This window comes from Didymosphaeria variabile (assembly GCF_027946475.1).
Source record: "Didymosphaeria variabile strain IMI 356815 chromosome Unknown scaffold_2, whole genome shotgun sequence".
Lineage (NCBI taxonomy): Eukaryota > Fungi > Ascomycota > Dothideomycetes > Pleosporales > Didymosphaeriaceae > Didymosphaeria > Didymosphaeria variabile.
Window position 1 is genome coordinate 2,186,440 of NW_026611621.1, and position 18,231 is coordinate 2,204,670.

At 53.5% G+C, this 18,231-nt stretch overlaps 9 protein-coding genes across 9 annotated transcripts; 3 read left to right on the top strand and 6 right to left on the bottom strand.

Moving 5' to 3' along the window:
* Window positions 1–401: 401 nt before the first annotated feature.
* On the bottom strand, window positions 402–1,902 carry NEM1 (Nuclear envelope morphology protein 1; the record flags this gene model as incomplete). Its single annotated transcript, XM_056211241.1, has 3 exons — window positions 402–547; window positions 602–830; window positions 883–1,902. The coding sequence occupies 3 exons, from the start codon at window positions 1,900–1,902 to the stop codon at window positions 402–404; spliced, it is 1,395 nt and encodes a 464-aa protein (XP_056074714.1).
* Window positions 1,903–2,700: 798 nt separating this feature from the next.
* GCD7 (GCD complex subunit gcd7) lies at window positions 2,701–4,246 on the top strand (the record flags this gene model as incomplete). The annotated part of the gene is made up of 3 exons (XM_056211242.1): window positions 2,701–2,798; window positions 2,855–4,120; window positions 4,174–4,246. 3 exons carry the CDS (start codon window positions 2,701–2,703, stop codon window positions 4,244–4,246), a joined length of 1,437 nt encoding a protein of 478 aa, XP_056074715.1.
* A 1,018-nt stretch (window positions 4,247–5,264) lies between these two features.
* Window positions 5,265–6,888, bottom strand: N0V89_002434 (uncharacterized protein; the record flags this gene model as incomplete). The annotated part of the gene is made up of 2 exons (XM_056211243.1): window positions 5,265–6,133; window positions 6,315–6,888. 2 exons carry the CDS (start codon window positions 6,886–6,888, stop codon window positions 5,265–5,267), a joined length of 1,443 nt encoding a protein of 480 aa, XP_056074716.1.
* Window positions 6,889–7,651: 763 nt separating this feature from the next.
* Window positions 7,652–9,097, bottom strand: N0V89_002435 (uncharacterized protein; the record flags this gene model as incomplete). Its single annotated transcript, XM_056211244.1, has 1 exon — window positions 7,652–9,097. One exon carries the CDS (start codon window positions 9,095–9,097, stop codon window positions 7,652–7,654), a length of 1,446 nt encoding a protein of 481 aa, XP_056074717.1.
* An 811-nt stretch (window positions 9,098–9,908) lies between these two features.
* N0V89_002436 (uncharacterized protein) lies at window positions 9,909–11,647 on the bottom strand (the record flags this gene model as incomplete). The annotated part of the gene is made up of 4 exons (XM_056211245.1): window positions 9,909–10,010; window positions 10,060–10,149; window positions 10,200–11,449; window positions 11,485–11,647. The coding sequence occupies 4 exons, from the start codon at window positions 11,645–11,647 to the stop codon at window positions 9,909–9,911; spliced, it is 1,605 nt and encodes a 534-aa protein (XP_056074718.1).
* A 399-nt stretch (window positions 11,648–12,046) lies between these two features.
* Window positions 12,047–13,639, top strand: N0V89_002437 (uncharacterized protein; the record flags this gene model as incomplete). Its single annotated transcript, XM_056211246.1, has 2 exons — window positions 12,047–13,486; window positions 13,535–13,639. 2 exons carry the CDS (start codon window positions 12,047–12,049, stop codon window positions 13,637–13,639), a joined length of 1,545 nt encoding a protein of 514 aa, XP_056074719.1.
* Window positions 13,640–14,818: 1,179 nt separating this feature from the next.
* N0V89_002438 (uncharacterized protein) lies at window positions 14,819–15,952 on the top strand (the record flags this gene model as incomplete). The annotated part of the gene is made up of 1 exon (XM_056211247.1): window positions 14,819–15,952. One exon carries the CDS (start codon window positions 14,819–14,821, stop codon window positions 15,950–15,952), a length of 1,134 nt encoding a protein of 377 aa, XP_056074720.1.
* Window positions 15,953–16,109: 157 nt separating this feature from the next.
* N0V89_002439 (uncharacterized protein) lies at window positions 16,110–16,777 on the bottom strand (the record flags this gene model as incomplete). The annotated part of the gene is made up of 3 exons (XM_056211248.1): window positions 16,110–16,362; window positions 16,413–16,593; window positions 16,693–16,777. 3 exons carry the CDS (start codon window positions 16,775–16,777, stop codon window positions 16,110–16,112), a joined length of 519 nt encoding a protein of 172 aa, XP_056074721.1.
* A 358-nt stretch (window positions 16,778–17,135) lies between these two features.
* On the bottom strand, window positions 17,136–18,053 carry N0V89_002440 (uncharacterized protein; the record flags this gene model as incomplete). Its single annotated transcript, XM_056211249.1, has 1 exon — window positions 17,136–18,053. The coding sequence occupies one exon, from the start codon at window positions 18,051–18,053 to the stop codon at window positions 17,136–17,138; it is 918 nt and encodes a 305-aa protein (XP_056074722.1).
* Window positions 18,054–18,231: the final 178 nt, after the last annotated feature.

Here is an 18,231-nt window from a genome sequence, read left to right on the forward strand (position 1 = left end):
ACGTACAGGTTAGCGACAAAAGCCGAATGAGTTGATGTAAAATGGCTTAGCAAAGAGAAGAACGAAGCATGGGGGCGCCAAGCAGAAGCGTGGGTGAAAACAGGGTATGGGCCGAATCGGAGAGTCTCAATCCGCGGATTGACATGCTCTGACCGGCACGACGGAACGCCTGTCGGACGCAAAAGCAAGCGCAGAATGGGCGACGGCGCCGTATCAAAGTGTGGAGCAGGAACGCGTACGCGTGCGTTCATGAAAGGTATCTTGGGTATCTTCTTCTCTCCAACCTGCGACTGTTCCGTTGTAACCAACGGTGCCGCTTCTATAATACAATAGAAATTAAAAAGCCGCGTGTACAGAATGCTGAAAGTCGTGCAGCGAAAATTGCCTGCAGTACGATTTCCTCAGGCAGTTTGCGGCTGACCTAACCGCAGAGCAAGCAAGGCGCGAACATCGGTGACATACTGAAGGCCTTCAAGGAGCGGTATCAGATGCAGAAGTCCATGATCCGTAGGGTCATTGATCCATCCTTCGATAGGAATGGCATTGTCTAATGTCGATCGTTAGCCCACGTTGCTCGGTGTGTCCGCGGGAATCGCCTTACCCTCGTGAAAAACGTAGCACATAGGGCTGTTATCAATGATCATGACCCTGCTGAGGTCAGGCTCGACCTGAGCCAGATCCTTGATGTAAGCCCCATTGCGAAACGTGCAGTGCTGCCGGTAGTACCTTCCCGCGAAATACTTGCGCTCCGTCTCCAACCAGTCGATGACTGGGTCTGCGTACTCCTGCACTGAAGCGGTGAAGATTACCAAGTTGTACCATTTACACACCTGTGGCGAGCTGAATTAGCGGACGTCGCCTACCCTCTAGATTATAAGTTACCTTTTTCAGAAACTCGTCGCAATGTGGTCGTTTATGCACATAATACAAGATTGGGACCTGCGGGCCGATGATCTGGCCGCCCGCTCCTACTGGCTGCTGCAGCTTCACCTCGACCATGTGGCCGGTTGTATATCGGCCGCCTTTGGCCATGCTGTGGATCAGCGTCTCATCGAGATCTAGAATCAACGTTTTCTGGTGTGGCCCGACCGAGGTGGTAGTAGCTGCAGAATACGACGGCTGGCGCCGTGGAACAAGGGGGCGTGGGGGTTGTGGCGCTCGAGGGAACTTTGTCAGCTGCTTCGAGGTTATAGGGCTAGCAGGCGACTTCAGTGCGTTTGCAGCTTCGACCGACACCAGAGTAGGGCTTCCTTTTACGCTGGCCTTCTTCGCTGCCTTGCGCTGTCTCAGTGCCTCATCATTGTGTAGCTTGATTCGTATCTGACGCTTTGCGGGTGCTATCTCTTCGCTCGCAGAAGTCGTCGACTTTGATCGCGTATGGCGAGAAGGCGCGTCGTAGTCGCCATCTCTCGATGAAGGTCGCTCGCTCTCCACCTCCGAGTCTGATGTGATTGCCGTTGATGTTGAGACGTTTGAGGGCGAGCGTTTGAGAGGCTGCTTGACCTTCTGCGTGGCGGTGATGCTTCTGCCCTTGCGCTTCCCTTTCTCTTGGGTGTCGGATGAGTCTGATCCTTGCATTGTCACGGCAATCCGCTTCTTCCGACGAGCTCTTGTGAAAGGATGACTGAGGTGGTATACAGGCGCAATCAGGGAGAAACGCCCGTCTTCATAGTGAAAACACGCAACCAAGTAGTGCCCGGTAACAACAATGGGCGTGAGGAGCAGCTTGACGCCACCGACAAACACGTCTGTTATCCTTTGAGGTATCAGCCACCTTTTAGATTTCTGCGTCGCAGGAAAGGGCTCTTGTGCGTTGTGGAGGAGCGGCGTCTTCTCATCGAAGTCGGACGGCGTCGCGTCTGTTTGGGTATAGCTAGCACCGTCCTGCCGTCTAGCAACCATGTTTTCCGATACGTCTGTCGATGTTACGGGTCCTGCGCCCGCATCATTCGATTGAACAAGCGGTCTTAGCCGAGGTTGGGCGTGGAAGATGCTGCTCTCTGACGAGGCTCGTGAACGTGGAGGATTCGCTGGCGGGGTGCTGCCGATGTGTGCTAGAACGTTCATGCTCCGCTCACAGCCATAAACCAAGACTGATGTCCCTGTGCTCTCTGGCTATTCAGACTTCAGCGCACGCGGCACGTATGACCGCGGTGTTTGCAGGGGGGCCGAGAGGCGTTCTGAGCTAGCTAGACAGGCAGCACAGCGGCCACCGACGAAGCAGCTGGGAGAGCGATTGTCGGGGGCGCGGAGCAGAGAAGAGCAGGAAGAGCGACCCGAGGGCCTGTAAGAGAGTGAGCGCGATGGCTTTGAGGTGGAAAGAGGGATGCGCGGACCACCCAAAGCAATGACGATGTCAGAGGCACCTGCAGACATCCGAAAATGGAGACATCGGAAATCGGCCACTTGCACATCCGCCCAACTTTCTAAAGACTCATACTCGTAACTTTTGCGCCCGCAACCACTCTTAAGCTTCCTCCTGTCTCGCCACGTGCGTTCAAAATAACCCAGTTAAAACAAAGGGTCCAGTGACAAGCCTACGCCTTTGCTTTCGAACCCTGCGCACACTCGAACAGCCGCCAATTGCACCCCGCTTATAGTGCACCCAAACGAACAGCTATCTACACCAGAGCCCGCCTTTGAAGCTTCCCACACACGCGATTCAAACCCGCCAGCGCGCCGCCTGCGCATTCTGCAATCATGGCACAGGGCATAGCGCCGCTGGCCCCAGGACTCACGTCCTTTCTCAAATCACTAAAGACCACCCCCGCCGACCCCTCGGTGGAGCACCTCATATCGTCAGTCACAGTCGCAGCTTCCTCTTGTAGCGCGACGGTTCGCTAATACCTCGCAGCCTTCTCAAGCGACGACAGATCCGTAACTCCCGACCATGCGCCATTGCTACAACAGCCCTCATGCTCCGAGTGGTGGGCGAGTTCAAAGGACGGGACGCAGCGAAGCTTGTGGAGCGCATACGCCAGGTCGGCCGGCGACTCACAGCAGCCCAACCGCGTGAGGTGGTTGTAGGCAATATCGTACGGCGCGTGCTGGGTCTGGTGCGCGAGGTGCTCGACGACAATACGGGCGGCGACAGCCATGCCGGGAGCGACGCCGGTCACCACTCGCCAGCGCAACACGACTCCATGACCCGACCAACCCTCTCTTCCAGCATATCGACCTTCAGTCCCCTCAGGCATGCAGCGGCAGAGCCCATGGATGCGAGCATGACGTCCGATATGTCTGACTCCTCTGAAATGTCTAGGAGACCACCGCTCCTCACCTCCCATACCTCATATGCTCCTACTTCGGCCGCGCCTTTGGTCAACTCTCTCTTCGGCTTGTTCTCGCAGCCTGAAGATTCCAATGCCAGCACACCAACAGGTGCAACATCCCCTGATGGAAAGACTGCAAATAGCCTGAATCTAGAACGATTGGCAGACCTTAGCAGAAGTACGAACATCGATTTGAAGAGTGAAGTCATGGATGGCATTCGGGAGCTGCAAGACGAGCTAGAGCAGTCGGACGAGCAAATCGCCGGTGTTGCGCTGGAACACATCCATTCGAACGAGATCATACTCACACATACTGCGTCAACGACCGTTCAAAAGTTTTTGCTCAGTGCCGCGAAGAAGCGCAAGTTTACTGTTGTCCACGCCGAGACGTACCCGCACGACAACACCGCAACACACGGGATATTACTTACAGGCCGAAAGCGAGAAACGCGACTGGATGAGGATGAAGATCCATGGAAGCCTCTCACGGCTACTGGCATACCAGTTTACGTTATCCCAGACTCCCACGTTTTCGCCATCATGTCCCGCGTCAACAAGGTCATCTTGGCGACGCATACCGTCCTAGCTAATGGCGGTCTCGTCGCAGCCGCGGGTGCCCACATGATTGCAAAGGCTGCCAAGGAGCATCAAACGCCTGTGGTCGTCTTGAGCGGCGTCTACAAGTTAAGCCCCGTATATCCCTTCGACATAGATGAGCTCATCGAATATGGGGATGCTGGAAGAGTTGTGCCATATGAGGACGGCGAATTCGTAGACAAGGTCGACGTAGAGCACCCGCTGTATGACTACGTCCCGGCAGACCTCGTCAACCTTTACATTACTAACCTGTAAGTTTCAGCTTGTGGATCTTGCTTCATAGAACTGGTGCTGACCATCATAGCGGCGGACATGCGCCCTCGTACCTTTACCGGATCGTCGCAGACCATTACCGTACGGAAGACATCACCCTATGAGTGCATACTCGCAAAAGCAACATCACCGGTAACCTGAGTTTTCTCCGTTGTTCGTACGATAGGTCTTGGCCTCCTGTTCCGGCAGGCTCGGCTAGCTGTAGCCTGTAGGTGGATCTTTGCAACCAGATTATACCCATATCAAAGTAGTCTTTACGTGTAGCGTCGACAGTGCCAAGCGGTGAGCTTCAGCCAACTATGATGGCAATGTTTCTAGCATGCTCCAGCTTCTTGCAAACTTCCCCACCCGTTCCGCCACCCTACCCGCTTACCCAAGTCACCCGCGCCCTCAGCCCACCACATTGCCTTCCTCCCTCGCCCTACACATTCCCTTTTGTCATTCCGTGGCATATTCGCCCGTCGCCCTCCAACTAATGCCCTCACCTCACATGCCCGCTCTGATTTGCTGCGATGCTGCGCGAGCCCGCAAGTGGTCTAGTCTAAGCTACCTGATTGGTGCAGGACAGGGCTAGTGGAAGGGCGACAAGCCCGCAGTTTTCGATGAGGTTTGCTTCTCCGGCGAACGATTGCCGGATGCGGAAGGTTGGCCCTGCTGAGGGGGAGAGAGATCAGGAGAGGGCGATGGGGAGGGTGAGTGGGTTGGGCAGATTAGGACGGGATGCACGAGGGCGAGGGAGGGCGAAGGGAGACAATGTGGGTCAGGCCTAGGGCCATTGTGGGTTGTGGTGGTGGTTTAGAGCAGCCGCAATCTTCTTCGTGCGACATCTAAAGTCGGGTCTCAGTAGCCGACTGTGATTGACACTTCCCAAATTTGCTAATCTGGGCATTGTATACCGCAGTATACCGCACTCTCCCGGAATTGTTGCAAGTCTTGTCATTTTTCCTCATACTGCAAGTATCCAAAGAAGGTTCAGGCCCAAATTGTTCCTATTCCTATCACGATCGAATGCAGGTGAGGTTAAGCATGCTATTCTCCATATGCGCGTATTCAAATGCAACTCCACTGTGTACACTTTACCTCAATGCGTCAAACAAATGCCGTCTCCCCAAACCGTCATCATCATCTCAGCGTCCTCATCTGAATCTCGTTGTCGTTGTCATAAGACATTCTCTCGCCTTCCGCCTCCATATCTATCAAGCCCGTCTCTTCTTCCCCACTAGCCCTCTCCCTCCTGTCCTCATTCTTATTCGGATCCTCTTTGTGAGTAGCAACATATATCGCCGACCCTAAAATCAACGACGACCCAACAATAGACAACGCACTTGGCGTCGTCCCAAATACTAGCTTGTCAAATGATAGCGCAAACAGCATCTGCACGTATACCATGTTAGTCGCGCGAGAAGATTTCTCGTATTGCAAGCCGGCAGCGAGGAGGAATTGCATGATGAAGCCGCACACGCCGAGGAAAGTAAGGTAGGAGAGGTCGACCCAGCTTTGTGGGAGGAGGAAACCAACGTCCGGGAGGACATACATCATTACGATGCTAACGAGCGTGCACCACATTGCGAAGTAGTTCACAGATATGAGCGGATGAGCTCGTCTTCCAATCCATCGAATAGTTGTATAGGCACCTGCCGCACCAATAACTCCAAGCATGGCTATGCCTACTGCTGATGCACGTTGTGCTGGTGTTACATTTTCGTAGGATGAGGCAAGGCGATGACTAGGGTCGGTACCGTTCGTGGGGATGAATTCGACATCCGCGTCTCCGCTGGCAGGAGTTACGGGGTCGATGTTGCTGTGGAGGGAGGTGAAGAGGGTGACGGGGCGAGCGATGAGAACAACGCCGAAGAGAGAGATGTAGGCTGCGATTTGCTCCATGCGGGTGAAAGGTTCGTGGATGAGGTACGAGCACGCCCAGCAGGCGAGGGAGGGCGCTAGGAAGGTGATAACGGTGGCGTCTGCCAGTGGGAGGTAGAGGAGAGAGTCTGCGAGAAGTTAGCTCGTAGTTCGTGTAGGAAGTTGAATGCTAGTAATGTAAGCTATACCTGAACCTACCCGAGTGTGGTATACATGCTTCCACCGAACGTAGTGATGATGCAACCAATTATACCTAAGCATTGAGTGGTCCTCAATGTATGCCAAGCAATGAAAATATCGTATACTTACAATACATGCCAAAGACGCCGAAGAAACCAAACAAGCCTCTCGCGACGAGCAACCATCTCACTTCTCTAATTCCAAAAGGGAAGTCCTTCGTCTTTGCCCACCACATGTACCACGTCGAGCACACGGCTGTTATACTCATTCGAGCGAACAGGATCTGGAACGGATGATAGCCTTTACCATTATTCCCTTCGACCTCTAGCATTCGTGTTGTTACATTCATGAGAGTGCCGAACAACTGAGAGACCAAAACCAGAATAAGCCCAAGGTTTTCAAGCCAGAACGCTTTCAGCTTCTCCCTCAAAGTTTTCGCTGGCGGCACAGGTGATCTTGAAGTACGTCTACGACCATGGCCCATATCCGCTCCACGTCCCAAAAGGCCGAAATCCTCGACCGACAATAACGATGGGTTTGGCGAAGGCGCGCGAATACCTCCAGTAAAGGTGACGGTCAGGGCATCTTCCGGCTTTGTCCCGGACTTAACGGAGACTTCTATCTCAGGCTCGGTAGCCGAGTGTACGAACTTAGCAGTACGGTCGTTGTCGTCGACTGGAGCCTTGGGCGGCGGAACACGCATGGCGATGCATTGGAGAAGTGATCAAGAAAGGATGAAGAGGTCACGAAGGCAGCAGCACTCCAACTACTTGTAGAGCACTGGGGGAGGGGCACAGCACCTGCAACTACGCCCATGACTCAACTGCACTATGTGGATTTTCGTCATGGCGGCGTCGGGAAGCGACGAGTAGGCGCGTAGAAGTTCCATCTCGCTCCGAGTTTTCCGGGGTGGCGTACATAACAGTAGCCCGCATGGGGCAGGCGGGGGCACTTAAGTGGAGTCTCAGAACATTTCCCCTCTATAACAAGAATAGCAAGTCACATATTGAAAGAACACACGTCGAAAGCTGCTATTCGGTCGCAGCAAGGATTTTGTGGGCAGCTAAGCGCGTCACAGCCCGTGGAGACGATTTCGCATATTGTGGTTCCGGACTATCAACACAGAAGCTTCCGATATTGGTTGGTCGGAAAGACGCGAACTTGCTATCTTACAAAAGAATTGGGGAGTCTCCATTCAAAGAAGGTAGAACGTGATTCTTCATTGCGACGCGCCTCAGAACAAGAATTTACCAGGCTCGCATTGCGCGGGCGTTGCGTATACATTTGTGTCGTAAGCAAGCGTTGGGCGTGTAAATTTGGATCAACTAGGCAACATCATGCTGAGGTGGACAGTGGCTTGGTAGCAAGTCTGATCCAACTTTAGTGAGCTCTGAATTCCTGGATATCTGAAGTTCATGTCGAAAGATCAGTGGTACCTTTGTAGAGCAATGCCTCCTTCCAAGACGTTAAATATTAGCCTTCCAATCCATACCCACAAGCGCCCATCTCGTCGCAATCAACAAGCACCCTCCAATCAAAAAACTCGTCCCCGCCCAGATATTCGCATACGTGTAACTCCCGCCCGCAGACTGAATCAGCGCCCCGGCAAGCGGCGGTCCCGTCAAGCTCGCAAAGCTCACAATCGTAAACGCCATGCCCATTCTCACACCAGCTCTCTTCAAATCCTGCACTTTGCTGCACTTACCGATGATGGCAGGCCACAGCGCTTGGATGACGGCGGATCCGGAACCGTAGATGGCGGCAAAGGTGTACAGTCCGCCAATGCTGTGGATCCCGATCCAGGAGTACATCATGATGCTACAGAGAAAGGCAAATGGGATGAGCACGTTGAGAGAGCCGATTTTGTCGGCGTAGTAGGTGGGAAGGAGGCGGAAGACGAAGCCCATGCAGACGGTGACCAGCAAGAGATTGATAGAAGACTGGTACGACACGCCCAAGACGTTACGACCGTATGCGCCGACGTAGAAGAAAGCGAAGTACAACCCCCAGAAATTGAAGAACATTGCTGCGCAGAAGAGCGAGTAGGGTAGCTCACGGAAGGAAGCCCAGTCCACGATTTCGCCGCTCTTGCGTGGTGGGAGACGTGTACGAAAGAGGGTAATGGCGACGACGTTGAGAGCGAGCATGATAAAGCCGATGATACGGATTGTCCATGGAAAGCCGAGGCGTGGGAGACACTGTTGGACAATGACGGGCATGATGACGCCTCCCGTGCAGGATCCTAGCGCTGTCAAGCCCATCGCGAAAGCCCTTCTCTTCACGAAGTACGTCGATACGAGAGCCATGGCTGGGCAAAATTGCAGACCATTCGATATACCAAGACAGATGGCTTGCGATAAGAACAGATGCCAAAGCTTCGTACTTTCAGCCATTGTGAAGACTCCGATGATTTGGAACACAGCGCCAGCAATGTATGAATGGCGGAAAAAGCCTGCATCTGTCGCTCTGCCGGTAAATGTGCCAATGCCAAAGAGTAGGAAGACCTGTAACGAGCCAATCCAGGAAATAGTGGATGGAGAAATGCCCAACGTTGTCTGATAGTACGTCTGGAACACACCAAAGGATGTGAAGAAACCAAAAGTATTGAAGACGGTAATGTGGGTGCAAAGGACCTGGATCCAGGCTGACCCACCGTCTGGCGCAGGCCCAGGGTCTCTCCAACTCGACGCTGCAGACCTCCTCGACAGGACCTTTGAGATGCCACTCGGTTGCTCCATTGCCTTTTCGTGGGGTTCAACATCCTCTTCTTGTGCCTCTTCAGCTTCTTGTATCTCGTCGTCGCGCGTGCTGGGCCATGCTCTTAATCCGCGGCTTGCATCTTCTGGAATGACGTTGTCGGTATTGGTCGGGTTTTTCTCTGCGTCGCGGACGTCCTCGCTAGCTAAAGGCATTCTTTCTTGAACGTACCTGAAGGCGTCCACTACCTACCCCGGGAAGCAAGTGCCAGGCTGTAGGAGGAGGCTAAGGCGATTACTCTTAGAAGGGCTGGGAAAACGCAAAAAAAGGAAAAGCTCGTTGTTCCCGGGCAGAGTCATGAATCTATTACAAACACTGGAACCGCTCTCGTGCATGTCCAATGCGATCTGCGACTTTAGCATCAGCAGCGCCGGCATCCAGCCAATTGCGTTGAGTGGTGGGGGAAAGTAGTGTCGGCAAAGGCGGCCGAAGATGCACATTATCCGACAATGAGCGGCAGAGTTCGAACGCCGAAGCCTTGGCTGCTTTCGGCGCAAGTGTTCTTGTAGGCGAGAAATAGCAGCTACCTAAATAAACGTGCCGGTCTGGCTACAACTAACCGATCAATCGAAGTCACGATGCGAACATGAACAGCAGAGTGTAACATATGTATGCACGGCCAGCCTTGTACGTCATGTGCGGAAACGCCAACCAGCAGACAGCTATGAATCATCGGGACGAAACGGCAAGCGAGCTTAGATCAAGTTGCGCATAAGTAGAGCCAAAGCGAGGCGTGGGAGAAGGTGAAAGCAACACTACGCTGAAAAACGTGCATGGACACGGATATATACTCGGGGGTCACTGATGGCCTGAACGCGACCAATAGCTGCTCATAATAATAAGTACTAGCTACCGTCTTGCGAACCGTACGTATCAAAGAAACTAAGAAGCATCCTAAGGATAACAGATACGTGAGAATGAACGACCGTCAGGATGCAAAGCCATGACGGTGGACTAGGCGGAAATTTAGTGATCGAAGACTGATGCTTCGAACTTGGCTTCGTTGTAGTAATGTGCCCGTATGTTGCGACCGCGGAACTGGTAGCCTTCGTGGAAGCGATTAACGGCCTGCGTCTGTCAGAGAGACATCCATCACATTATGGAAGAAAACACTTACGTTCAAAGCACTCAACTCAGACGCAAACTTGATGTACACCGGCTGAGAATCGCTGCTCAAGTTCACATAGATGCGCTCGATTCTACCAAACTATTCATTGTCAGTAAAAGTCTGACATGGTTTGATGAGGCACTACTGACCTTGTCATCAAACGTCTGGCCCATCTCTTGTCGTACACCGCCATCGTCGCGATCGGCATCAGTTCTCCAGTTGATGCCGTCCACACATCCCCAGGCAACAATAACCTTCGATTCTTGTCCGAATCTGTCCGGCTCTTTCCGCTTGGATGTATGGCCACCAAGGATGTCAAAGACCTGTTGGCTTTTGATGACTTTTCCATTTTCATCGTACTCGTCGGGTTCAGCCACTCTTTTATCTGCCTTGCGCGCCTTCACTTCCAGGTGCGTTGTGATTCCATCGCTGTTCTTGCCCAAACCTTCACCCTTTTTGTAGCCCATCTTCGCCATCATTTGCTCTGCTTTGCTGAGCTTCGGTCGTTTTGCCGGTCGTTCTTCTTGTGGCGGCCCATCTGCCGGATCGGGTACATTATAGCGGACGGGCGGTGCCGAGATGGTAGCGTGCTCGTAACGCACTGGAGGCGCAGAGATGGTGGGATTGTAGCGAGCAGGAGACGCGGATATTGTTGGATTGTACGGCGCGGACGTTGGCGGTGGAGGAGGTGGGATGTTCGTAGGAGCTTCACTCGGTGGAGGAGGAAGAGGTGGGACAGCTGCGTAGGCAGTGGGTGCTGGTGGCGGAGGCGGAGGCGGAGGCGGTGGCGGTGGTTGCGCGTCAAGTGCGGATGCCCGCGAAAGACGCACTCGCCGAGCGTAAGGATCTTCCTCGCTCTGTACATCCGAAGCAATGGGCGAGTTCGATGTGCGGTCTTGATCGTAGCTGGCCGGTGGCACAAACGAAGGCTTGGACGCAGCGGACGCAGTGTCGAGGGTCCTAAAGGATGCAGAGGTAACATCGGGAGACGCTTCGCTGCTCTTGTCAGGTCTGGCCTGCGTTTTTAAAAAGTCTGCGAAGGCTTCCACCTTCAAGCGATAGGCTCCGCTCGCCCTGTACGCGCGAAGATTCGACGGTCGATCTGGCCTGTAGGGGGCGTCCCCCTTCCACCAGCCAAACTGCTTCGCGAACTTCTTCTCCTGCTTCTTTTTCTCCCTCTGTTGCCTATCCATCTCTCTCTTATATTCGAGAGCCGCGGCATCGTCATCAGCCGTACTGCGCCACCAGTCGAGACCCGGCTGCTGGCTTGTTGTGGTCGCGGATTCGGGCGGAGGGTCCGAGGAAGATGAAGCAGACATGACGGGTCTTGCTATGGCAGGCTTTTTGACAACGGCACCCTTCGCCTGGGGGCGTCTAATGTGGTGCGGGTTGTGAAAGGCTGTAGATTGACATAAGTCTTCGACGTTCATGTACAGAGCGTGCGTTCTAAGTAGATACCAGGTGTTTTCTTCTGCTCGGCCTTTGCCTGCTCTTCTGAGAACTTGACAGGCGCAGACTCCGCGACGGTAGCTGCCGCGTATGGATTAGGAAGGCCTTTCGCGCCAGCGCCATAGGGATTGGGTAGCTGCGATGCCATGGTAGCGGTGTCCTTCTCCTGCGCTGGCCGAGATAGCTATGTGGTCTGGTCAGAAATCGCAATGTGAAGCTTCAGCTTCAGCTTCGTGTGGAGTGGTTGCGGTTGAATGGACCGCGCCCACGTTGGGAGCTAGCGGCGCCGCAAGCCCGGACCCTGAGTCACGTGTAGTGACGATTCCCGTCCTCGGGTCGGGAACTATCGTCACAGAGATATTGTCGGCAGTTTAGATCAGTCCATATCTCTAATGCATACGAGCTGGCTCGCGTGCTTCCTCTCCAGACGTTCCTTGTGACCTGACCGTTTCTTAGACTATAGTAAGTGCTATTGCGCCTATGGCGTGCCCATCGATTGACCACAGACGTAGGACATTCCCCTTATCGTTGTACACTAATAGACTCAATGGCTCCCGCAACTCTTGAGAGTGCCTTCTCGAAGGACTCTACGTCCACCGCTATCATCGTCCCTGGCAAACCTGCTCTGACCGTCTCCTACCAGAAGCTTTCATCCGACGTGAAGACTTTCCAGCAGAAGCTCGCACATGTTGGCATTTCCGCGGAAGCAGCAGTGTCCATTGCTCTGCCGAACACGTACGAATTCATCGTATCCTTCATTGCCGCCTCGTGGCAGCGCGCCATTGCCGCGCCGTTGAACCCCGCATACAAACAGTCTGAGTTTGAGTTTTACATCGATGACTTGAGTTCGGCCATCGCCCTTGTGCCGAAAGGCGCATTCGCTCAGGATGCGGCGGCGGTACGTGCCGCGCGCAGATACAATGCGGCCATTGCTGAGTGCTACTACAACGGCCATGAGGTGGTCTTGGATATCAAGGAGATGGGCAAGCTGGCTGGAAAGCGCGCCTTGGTCGAGACTGCACAGCCAGATGACGTTGCCCTTGTGCTGCACACCTCTGGCACTACGGGCCGTCCCAAGGCGGTGCCACTGACTCACCGAAACTTGTTGCGCACCATGAAGAACATCCAGGCGACATACCAGCTTACGCCCAAGGACCGAACCATGCTGGTCATGCCATTGTTCCACGTTCACGGCCTGCTCGCCGGTTTCCTTGCGCCACTAGCATCCGGTGGATCAGTTGTTGTGCCTCCGAAGTTCTCTGCTTCCGACTTTTGGAAAGACTTTGTCGAGCACCAGGCCAACTGGTACACGGCTGTTCCTACGATCCACCAGATCCTACTCAGGAACAAGGCTCCCAGCCCGTTGCCGAGGATCAGGTTCATTCGCTCATGCTCCTCACCTCTGTCACCCAAGGTTTTCCATGAGCTTGAGAAGACATTCGGCGCTCCTGTTCTCGAAGCATACGCGATGACCGAGGCCGCTCATCAAATGACTAGTAACCCACTGCCGCCTGGCAAGCGACAACCCGGTAGCGTGGGTGTGGGCCAAGGCGTCGAGATCGTCATCTTGGATGATGCCGGGTACGAGGTAGCCCAGGGCAAGGAGGCTGAGATCTGCATTCGAGGCGAGAATGTGACCAAAGGCTACCTCAACAACCCGGCAGCGAACGCATCTTCCTTCACCAAGGATGGCTTCTTCCGCACCGGCGACCAGGGCAAGAAGGACCCTGATGGCTATGTAATCATCACTGGCCGCATCAAGGAGCTCATCAACAAAGGCGGAGAAAAGATTAGCCCAATCGAGCTTGATAACGTCATCGCTCAAAATTCAGCTGTTTCGGAGGCTGTCAGCTTTGCTCTAGAAGACGAGATTTATGGGCAAGATGTCGGCCTAGCTGTCGTCGTGAAAGAAGGGCAGAAGCTGAACGCTAGCGAGCTGAAGACTTGGATGGCAGAGCGCGTCGCCAAATTCAAGCTCCCGAAGAAGGTAAAGTTGAATCACATGCGATTGCAAATCCAACACTAAATGCGACAGATCTTCTTCACCGATATTATGCCCAAGACCGCCACGGGCAAAATCCAGCGCAGGCTTGTTGCCGAGGCCATGCTGAAGAAAGAGAAGTTCAGTGCTAAGCTTTAGAATCCTTCCGCTTTTGTCTGGCTTGTACTGCTTGTAATATTTAGCGAACCTCATTCTGAATGTATCAGAAGTACCGCAAGAACATACAGCGCGCTGAATAGACCGTTAGACTATACGATTCATTTGTTCATCGCTTTCCTTCTACTTATTTTTCTAGTGCAACGATGGCGCTATAGCCGCATCCTGGGCGGCGGCGATTACTAAACTTGGGCGCAGGGAAACTCGATGACATGGCGCAATTTGTAGTGCCGTAACGACTCGCGCTCCCCATTGGATTCCGGTGAGCCTGAAGCAAAGTGCTGGAGGAGAATACGAATGACCCCACATGGAAGACGAATCGTTCCTTGTCTACGCCGGCGTGGCTTCGCGTACGCGCCCATTCGCAACTAAGCTGAACGCCCCATGGGGCAATACCCTCAGCCTCTAGTTTCGTGTGCTTGTTTTTCCGAAGATGTCTTGTCAAGCCATTTTCTTCAGTGCTTTTCTACGTTCTGCACACTTGCTTTCTCTCGACTTTAACTTTTCTATGATTACACTCGCTGAACAATTTTCGTTGCGAGCAGAACAAATGACTGACTCTACCTGTCTAGCTACGTAGACGCATCGCACAGCAGTAACCGTTCGAACGAATCGCTAGTGTTGCCGCCCCTACGTGCTTTCAACGTTTCATATCGGCCCCCAACCGACACCTCATAAGTGAGACGAGGCCTGCGGTGTCCCTCCAAGGCATGTCACAAGAACACATGTATCCCTCCTCGTTATGTTGAGGGTGTGAATCGCCACCAGATCATCAAGTGGCTATCCACCGTAGTTGAGGCTCCCCTATTTCCGAATATAGGAAGCGCGTTTCAACCAGCATAACCCCCGTTTAATCCACCCACTACGTTTCAAACAACAGGCGTAATTTACGTTGACCGTCATGCGCCATTCCGCGCCTGAGAGTATATCATCCCTTATTCCGCGAACAGCAATGACGCGCTAACTCTCTGGTTCTAAGATACCTTGGGTACAACTCCTGCGTCGACAGCACCGCAGTCGAGCAGCTCGTCTGTCAATTCAGCCTCCCACATATCAGACCATAAGATAAGAAGGTCATCGCCGAAGTCAATCTTGAAGACGTTCAAGTCTACTACTTCTCTTCGTGTGGTACGCTTCTCGGTTCCCGAACCTCCGCCTGCCATGCCTGCACTCGAGTTAGATGCGCCACTCCCGCCACGTAAAGATGGCTCATTATCCCTCGAATACCAGCCTCAACCTCGAGCATCACTGGACCTCCTCGCCAGACCGCCAGCCAAAATGAGGATACACAAGCGCCTTTCAGCACCAGCACCCATATCTCGCAGGCAAAGCCAGACTTTCAATGCACCACTTCCACCACCCTCACCCTTCGACTCTAGAAGATATTCGCTCCAAATCGGCCGCTCTACCACCCGCGTTACCTCCTTCCAGTCTGTCGCCTCTGCACCCACAGTCCTGCAATCCCCACCCACACCATCCGACCCTCCATCCCAGTACAACCCACTTCAGCACTATCTGCCCTGCCTCGCTCCCGACTGCAAAAATCACTACACTCCCATACTCCTAGGTCCCACGTTCTACTTCCTCCAGCCCCCCTACCAGCTCATCCGCAAGCGCGGTCTCTGTCCCCTCCACGCCCACCAAGACCTCAAACTCGCAAACCAGCGCGTCAAAATCACATACGAGTCCATGCGGCAGAACTGCGGGCGTAAAACACTGGGTGCGATCGCAGCGGAGTTCGAGGTCTATGTGCAGCAGGTGAGGGAAGAGAGGGCAGAGGAGTCGAAGCGTATGAAGGTGTGGCAGAAGCAGCGCGTGCTTCCTTCTGCATTGTCGGGGAGTACGAAGGGAAAGGAAGGAAAAGAGGCGTGGGGAGAGGAATGGGATTGGCGATTTTCCTTGAGGCCGTGTACGAAGAAGGGGTGTGAGGAAGGTTGGTACTCACCTTTCGACAACAGACTGTACCTTTTTTACAACACGCCACGGCCATCGGGCATGGTTCCGCTGAGTACGCTGTGTCCTAGTTGTGCAAAAGACGATGTAGAGAACGCAGAAGAGAAGATTGATGGGAGGAGGAGAGACGTGGGTGGATTGGTCGGGCCAGAGTGGGGAGAGTGGTATGTACAAGTGGCAAAGGACAGGGATATGGAAATCGAATTCTGGGAAAACGCACAAGAGAGGATAGTCAGGGAGGAGATGGGGAGAGAGCCTGCGGGCGAGGTGCAACCAGAGCAGACGGCCAAAGAGAAGAAGAGTAAGAGGCTGATGAAGCTTGATGTTTGTGTTGTAATGTAATACTACCTATGGCGGCTGATTGCATGTTTGGCGTATGAGTTGGCATCGCAGTCGTGGTAGACGTACAATTGATGAACGGATGACAACCGTGATGACTGCTCGGTCCTCTTCTCCCCTTCTCCAAATCTTTTTTTACCTGCACTTCCTGCTTCTTATCTTAGAGATTACCCTTTACAGGATCGAACTCCGTCGCCCTATTGTTTTTCGCCCACTCCGACTCCGCCTCGCTCCCCGGCATCGGCGGCACGAACCCCTGTATCTTCCACAGATCACGACTCGTCTCCTCGATGCTATACTCCCAGTCGTATCCTTTATCCGCAATATGCGGCTTGAGGGCTTCATCGACCCTCTTCAGGAACCTGTCACGGACTTCGTCGGATCGGCTTTGCGGGATTAGCTTGAGGTCGGAGCTGCGAAAGTGAGAATACGAGCAAAAAGGATAGTAGATGTGAGGGCTTACATCTTGCGTGCGATGTTCTGAATGGTGACTCTGATGAAAGGCACGTTCGAGTCTTGACCCGGGCCGTTGGCAGCGGTGTGGGATGAAGGACGGGCGACGCCGCCAACGTAGATGCTGGTTGCGTCGAGGGGGACGAAAAGCACGTTCACGTAAAAGGCCGGGAGTGGGACGGCTGTGTAGACTATACCATACTTGTGAGAAGGTGGCTACAAAACACGCATGAAGCGCGTCGATTTGTCACAGGTCTGTCGATATAGAGTGGCATGTGGGTGTATCATACTTTTCGTGATGTCTTTCGCCAGAGTCGCTTTCTCGTCTTCGGACTTGAAGGTCGAGCGTGGGTGGTAGATTATCCAAAGAGGCATCGCGAAAGCAGTTGTCGAAGCGTGAAGTATTTCGATGTTTTAGCACTCAAATGCACAAGTGTAGGCAAAGTTAACTCTTTCTGCTGTCGTTTATCGATGGCTATATGATTATAGAATTTGATGTGGTGGCCAGTGATTAGACCTCTGCTCCGCAGGGTTATGAAACTAATCAAGCACAGTTCAGTAATCTTGAACTTTTGGGCACACCGCCATCTACCGAGCTACTGTGGTTGCCCCGAATATTAATCGCCATGATCACAATTTTGTCTATGCCTAGGCAATGCACGCGTATGCTAATCTGTATCGCTGCGCACGCAATTCGCACCTGCTCTGAACTCAGGCGTACCCCGCCCGCCCTTTAAGACCTCCACTGCTTCGCCAACACCTCCCTAACCGTTTTCTCAAGACTCTCTTCCTCCAGGCCCAGCATACCATTCGCAGTCTTACCTTCCCAATCACTCGCCACAAGGCCCCAGATGCCGACCGTCTCTTCTGTAGCGTGGAAATCACCCTCCAACATCTTCGGCCTCAACTCCTTCAACCTCTCCTCACTTTTCTGGTTGATAATCTCAAACTTTTTACCTGTGATCTTCTCGAGCACAGCCAACACCTCGTTCTGCGTCACATGAAAGCTCTGAATATACAGGAGCTTATTCGCTGTCTCCTCTGGCCTCTCGAGGACCCTCACTACAGCCTTCGCAATGAATGGTAGGTTAGAGGCGCTGAACTTGATATCGCCGCCATCCTGAATATACGCCTTACGCTTCGCAACGTCGAAGCAAAGTAAGCTATTGCCAAGTCCCCAGTCGAAGAAGTGCGCAGGCACGAGGCCTGTCCAGCTCAGCTTTCCCTGTCCTTCACCTCGCTCTTGGTCTTGCAGCGAGATGAGGTAGTCGCGCGCTTCCTTCTTGCAATCCGCGATAGGGTAGACCTCCCGCGTCTTGGCGTCTGCCGAGTCGACGCTGCCAAACTCGGCGGGGATGACGCGCTTCACTCCGGACTTGAAGGCGGCTTCGATGAGGCGCTTGTTCTGGGCTACTTGAGCGGGCTTGATGGCTAGGATGAGGGCGTCGATGCTGTTCTCCTTCAATAGGCGCGTGAGATCTGGGACGTTGAGATCGTCGGGTACGGTAACGACGTGAGTCCCAGGATATGTTGACTTGGAGCCTGCCCGGTTGATCACGCTGAGGTTGAAGGAGGACGTCTTGAGTGCTTCGAGGATGGGTTCACCGATCGTGCCGGTTCCGCCTACGAGGCCGACATTCTTGATTGACATTGTACGCGTAGAGAAAATGATGACTGGATGAATTAATGGAGAGTCGGTGCAGCTTATAACAAGATAGCTTGAAATTGCGCTCCGGCCGTAGGGTGTTATTGTCGAGTTTGACTGTGGAGTACCCCGCAATAGGCTCCCCGTAGCTTCACGAACGTTTTCTTCTCTTGCTCAAGCGATG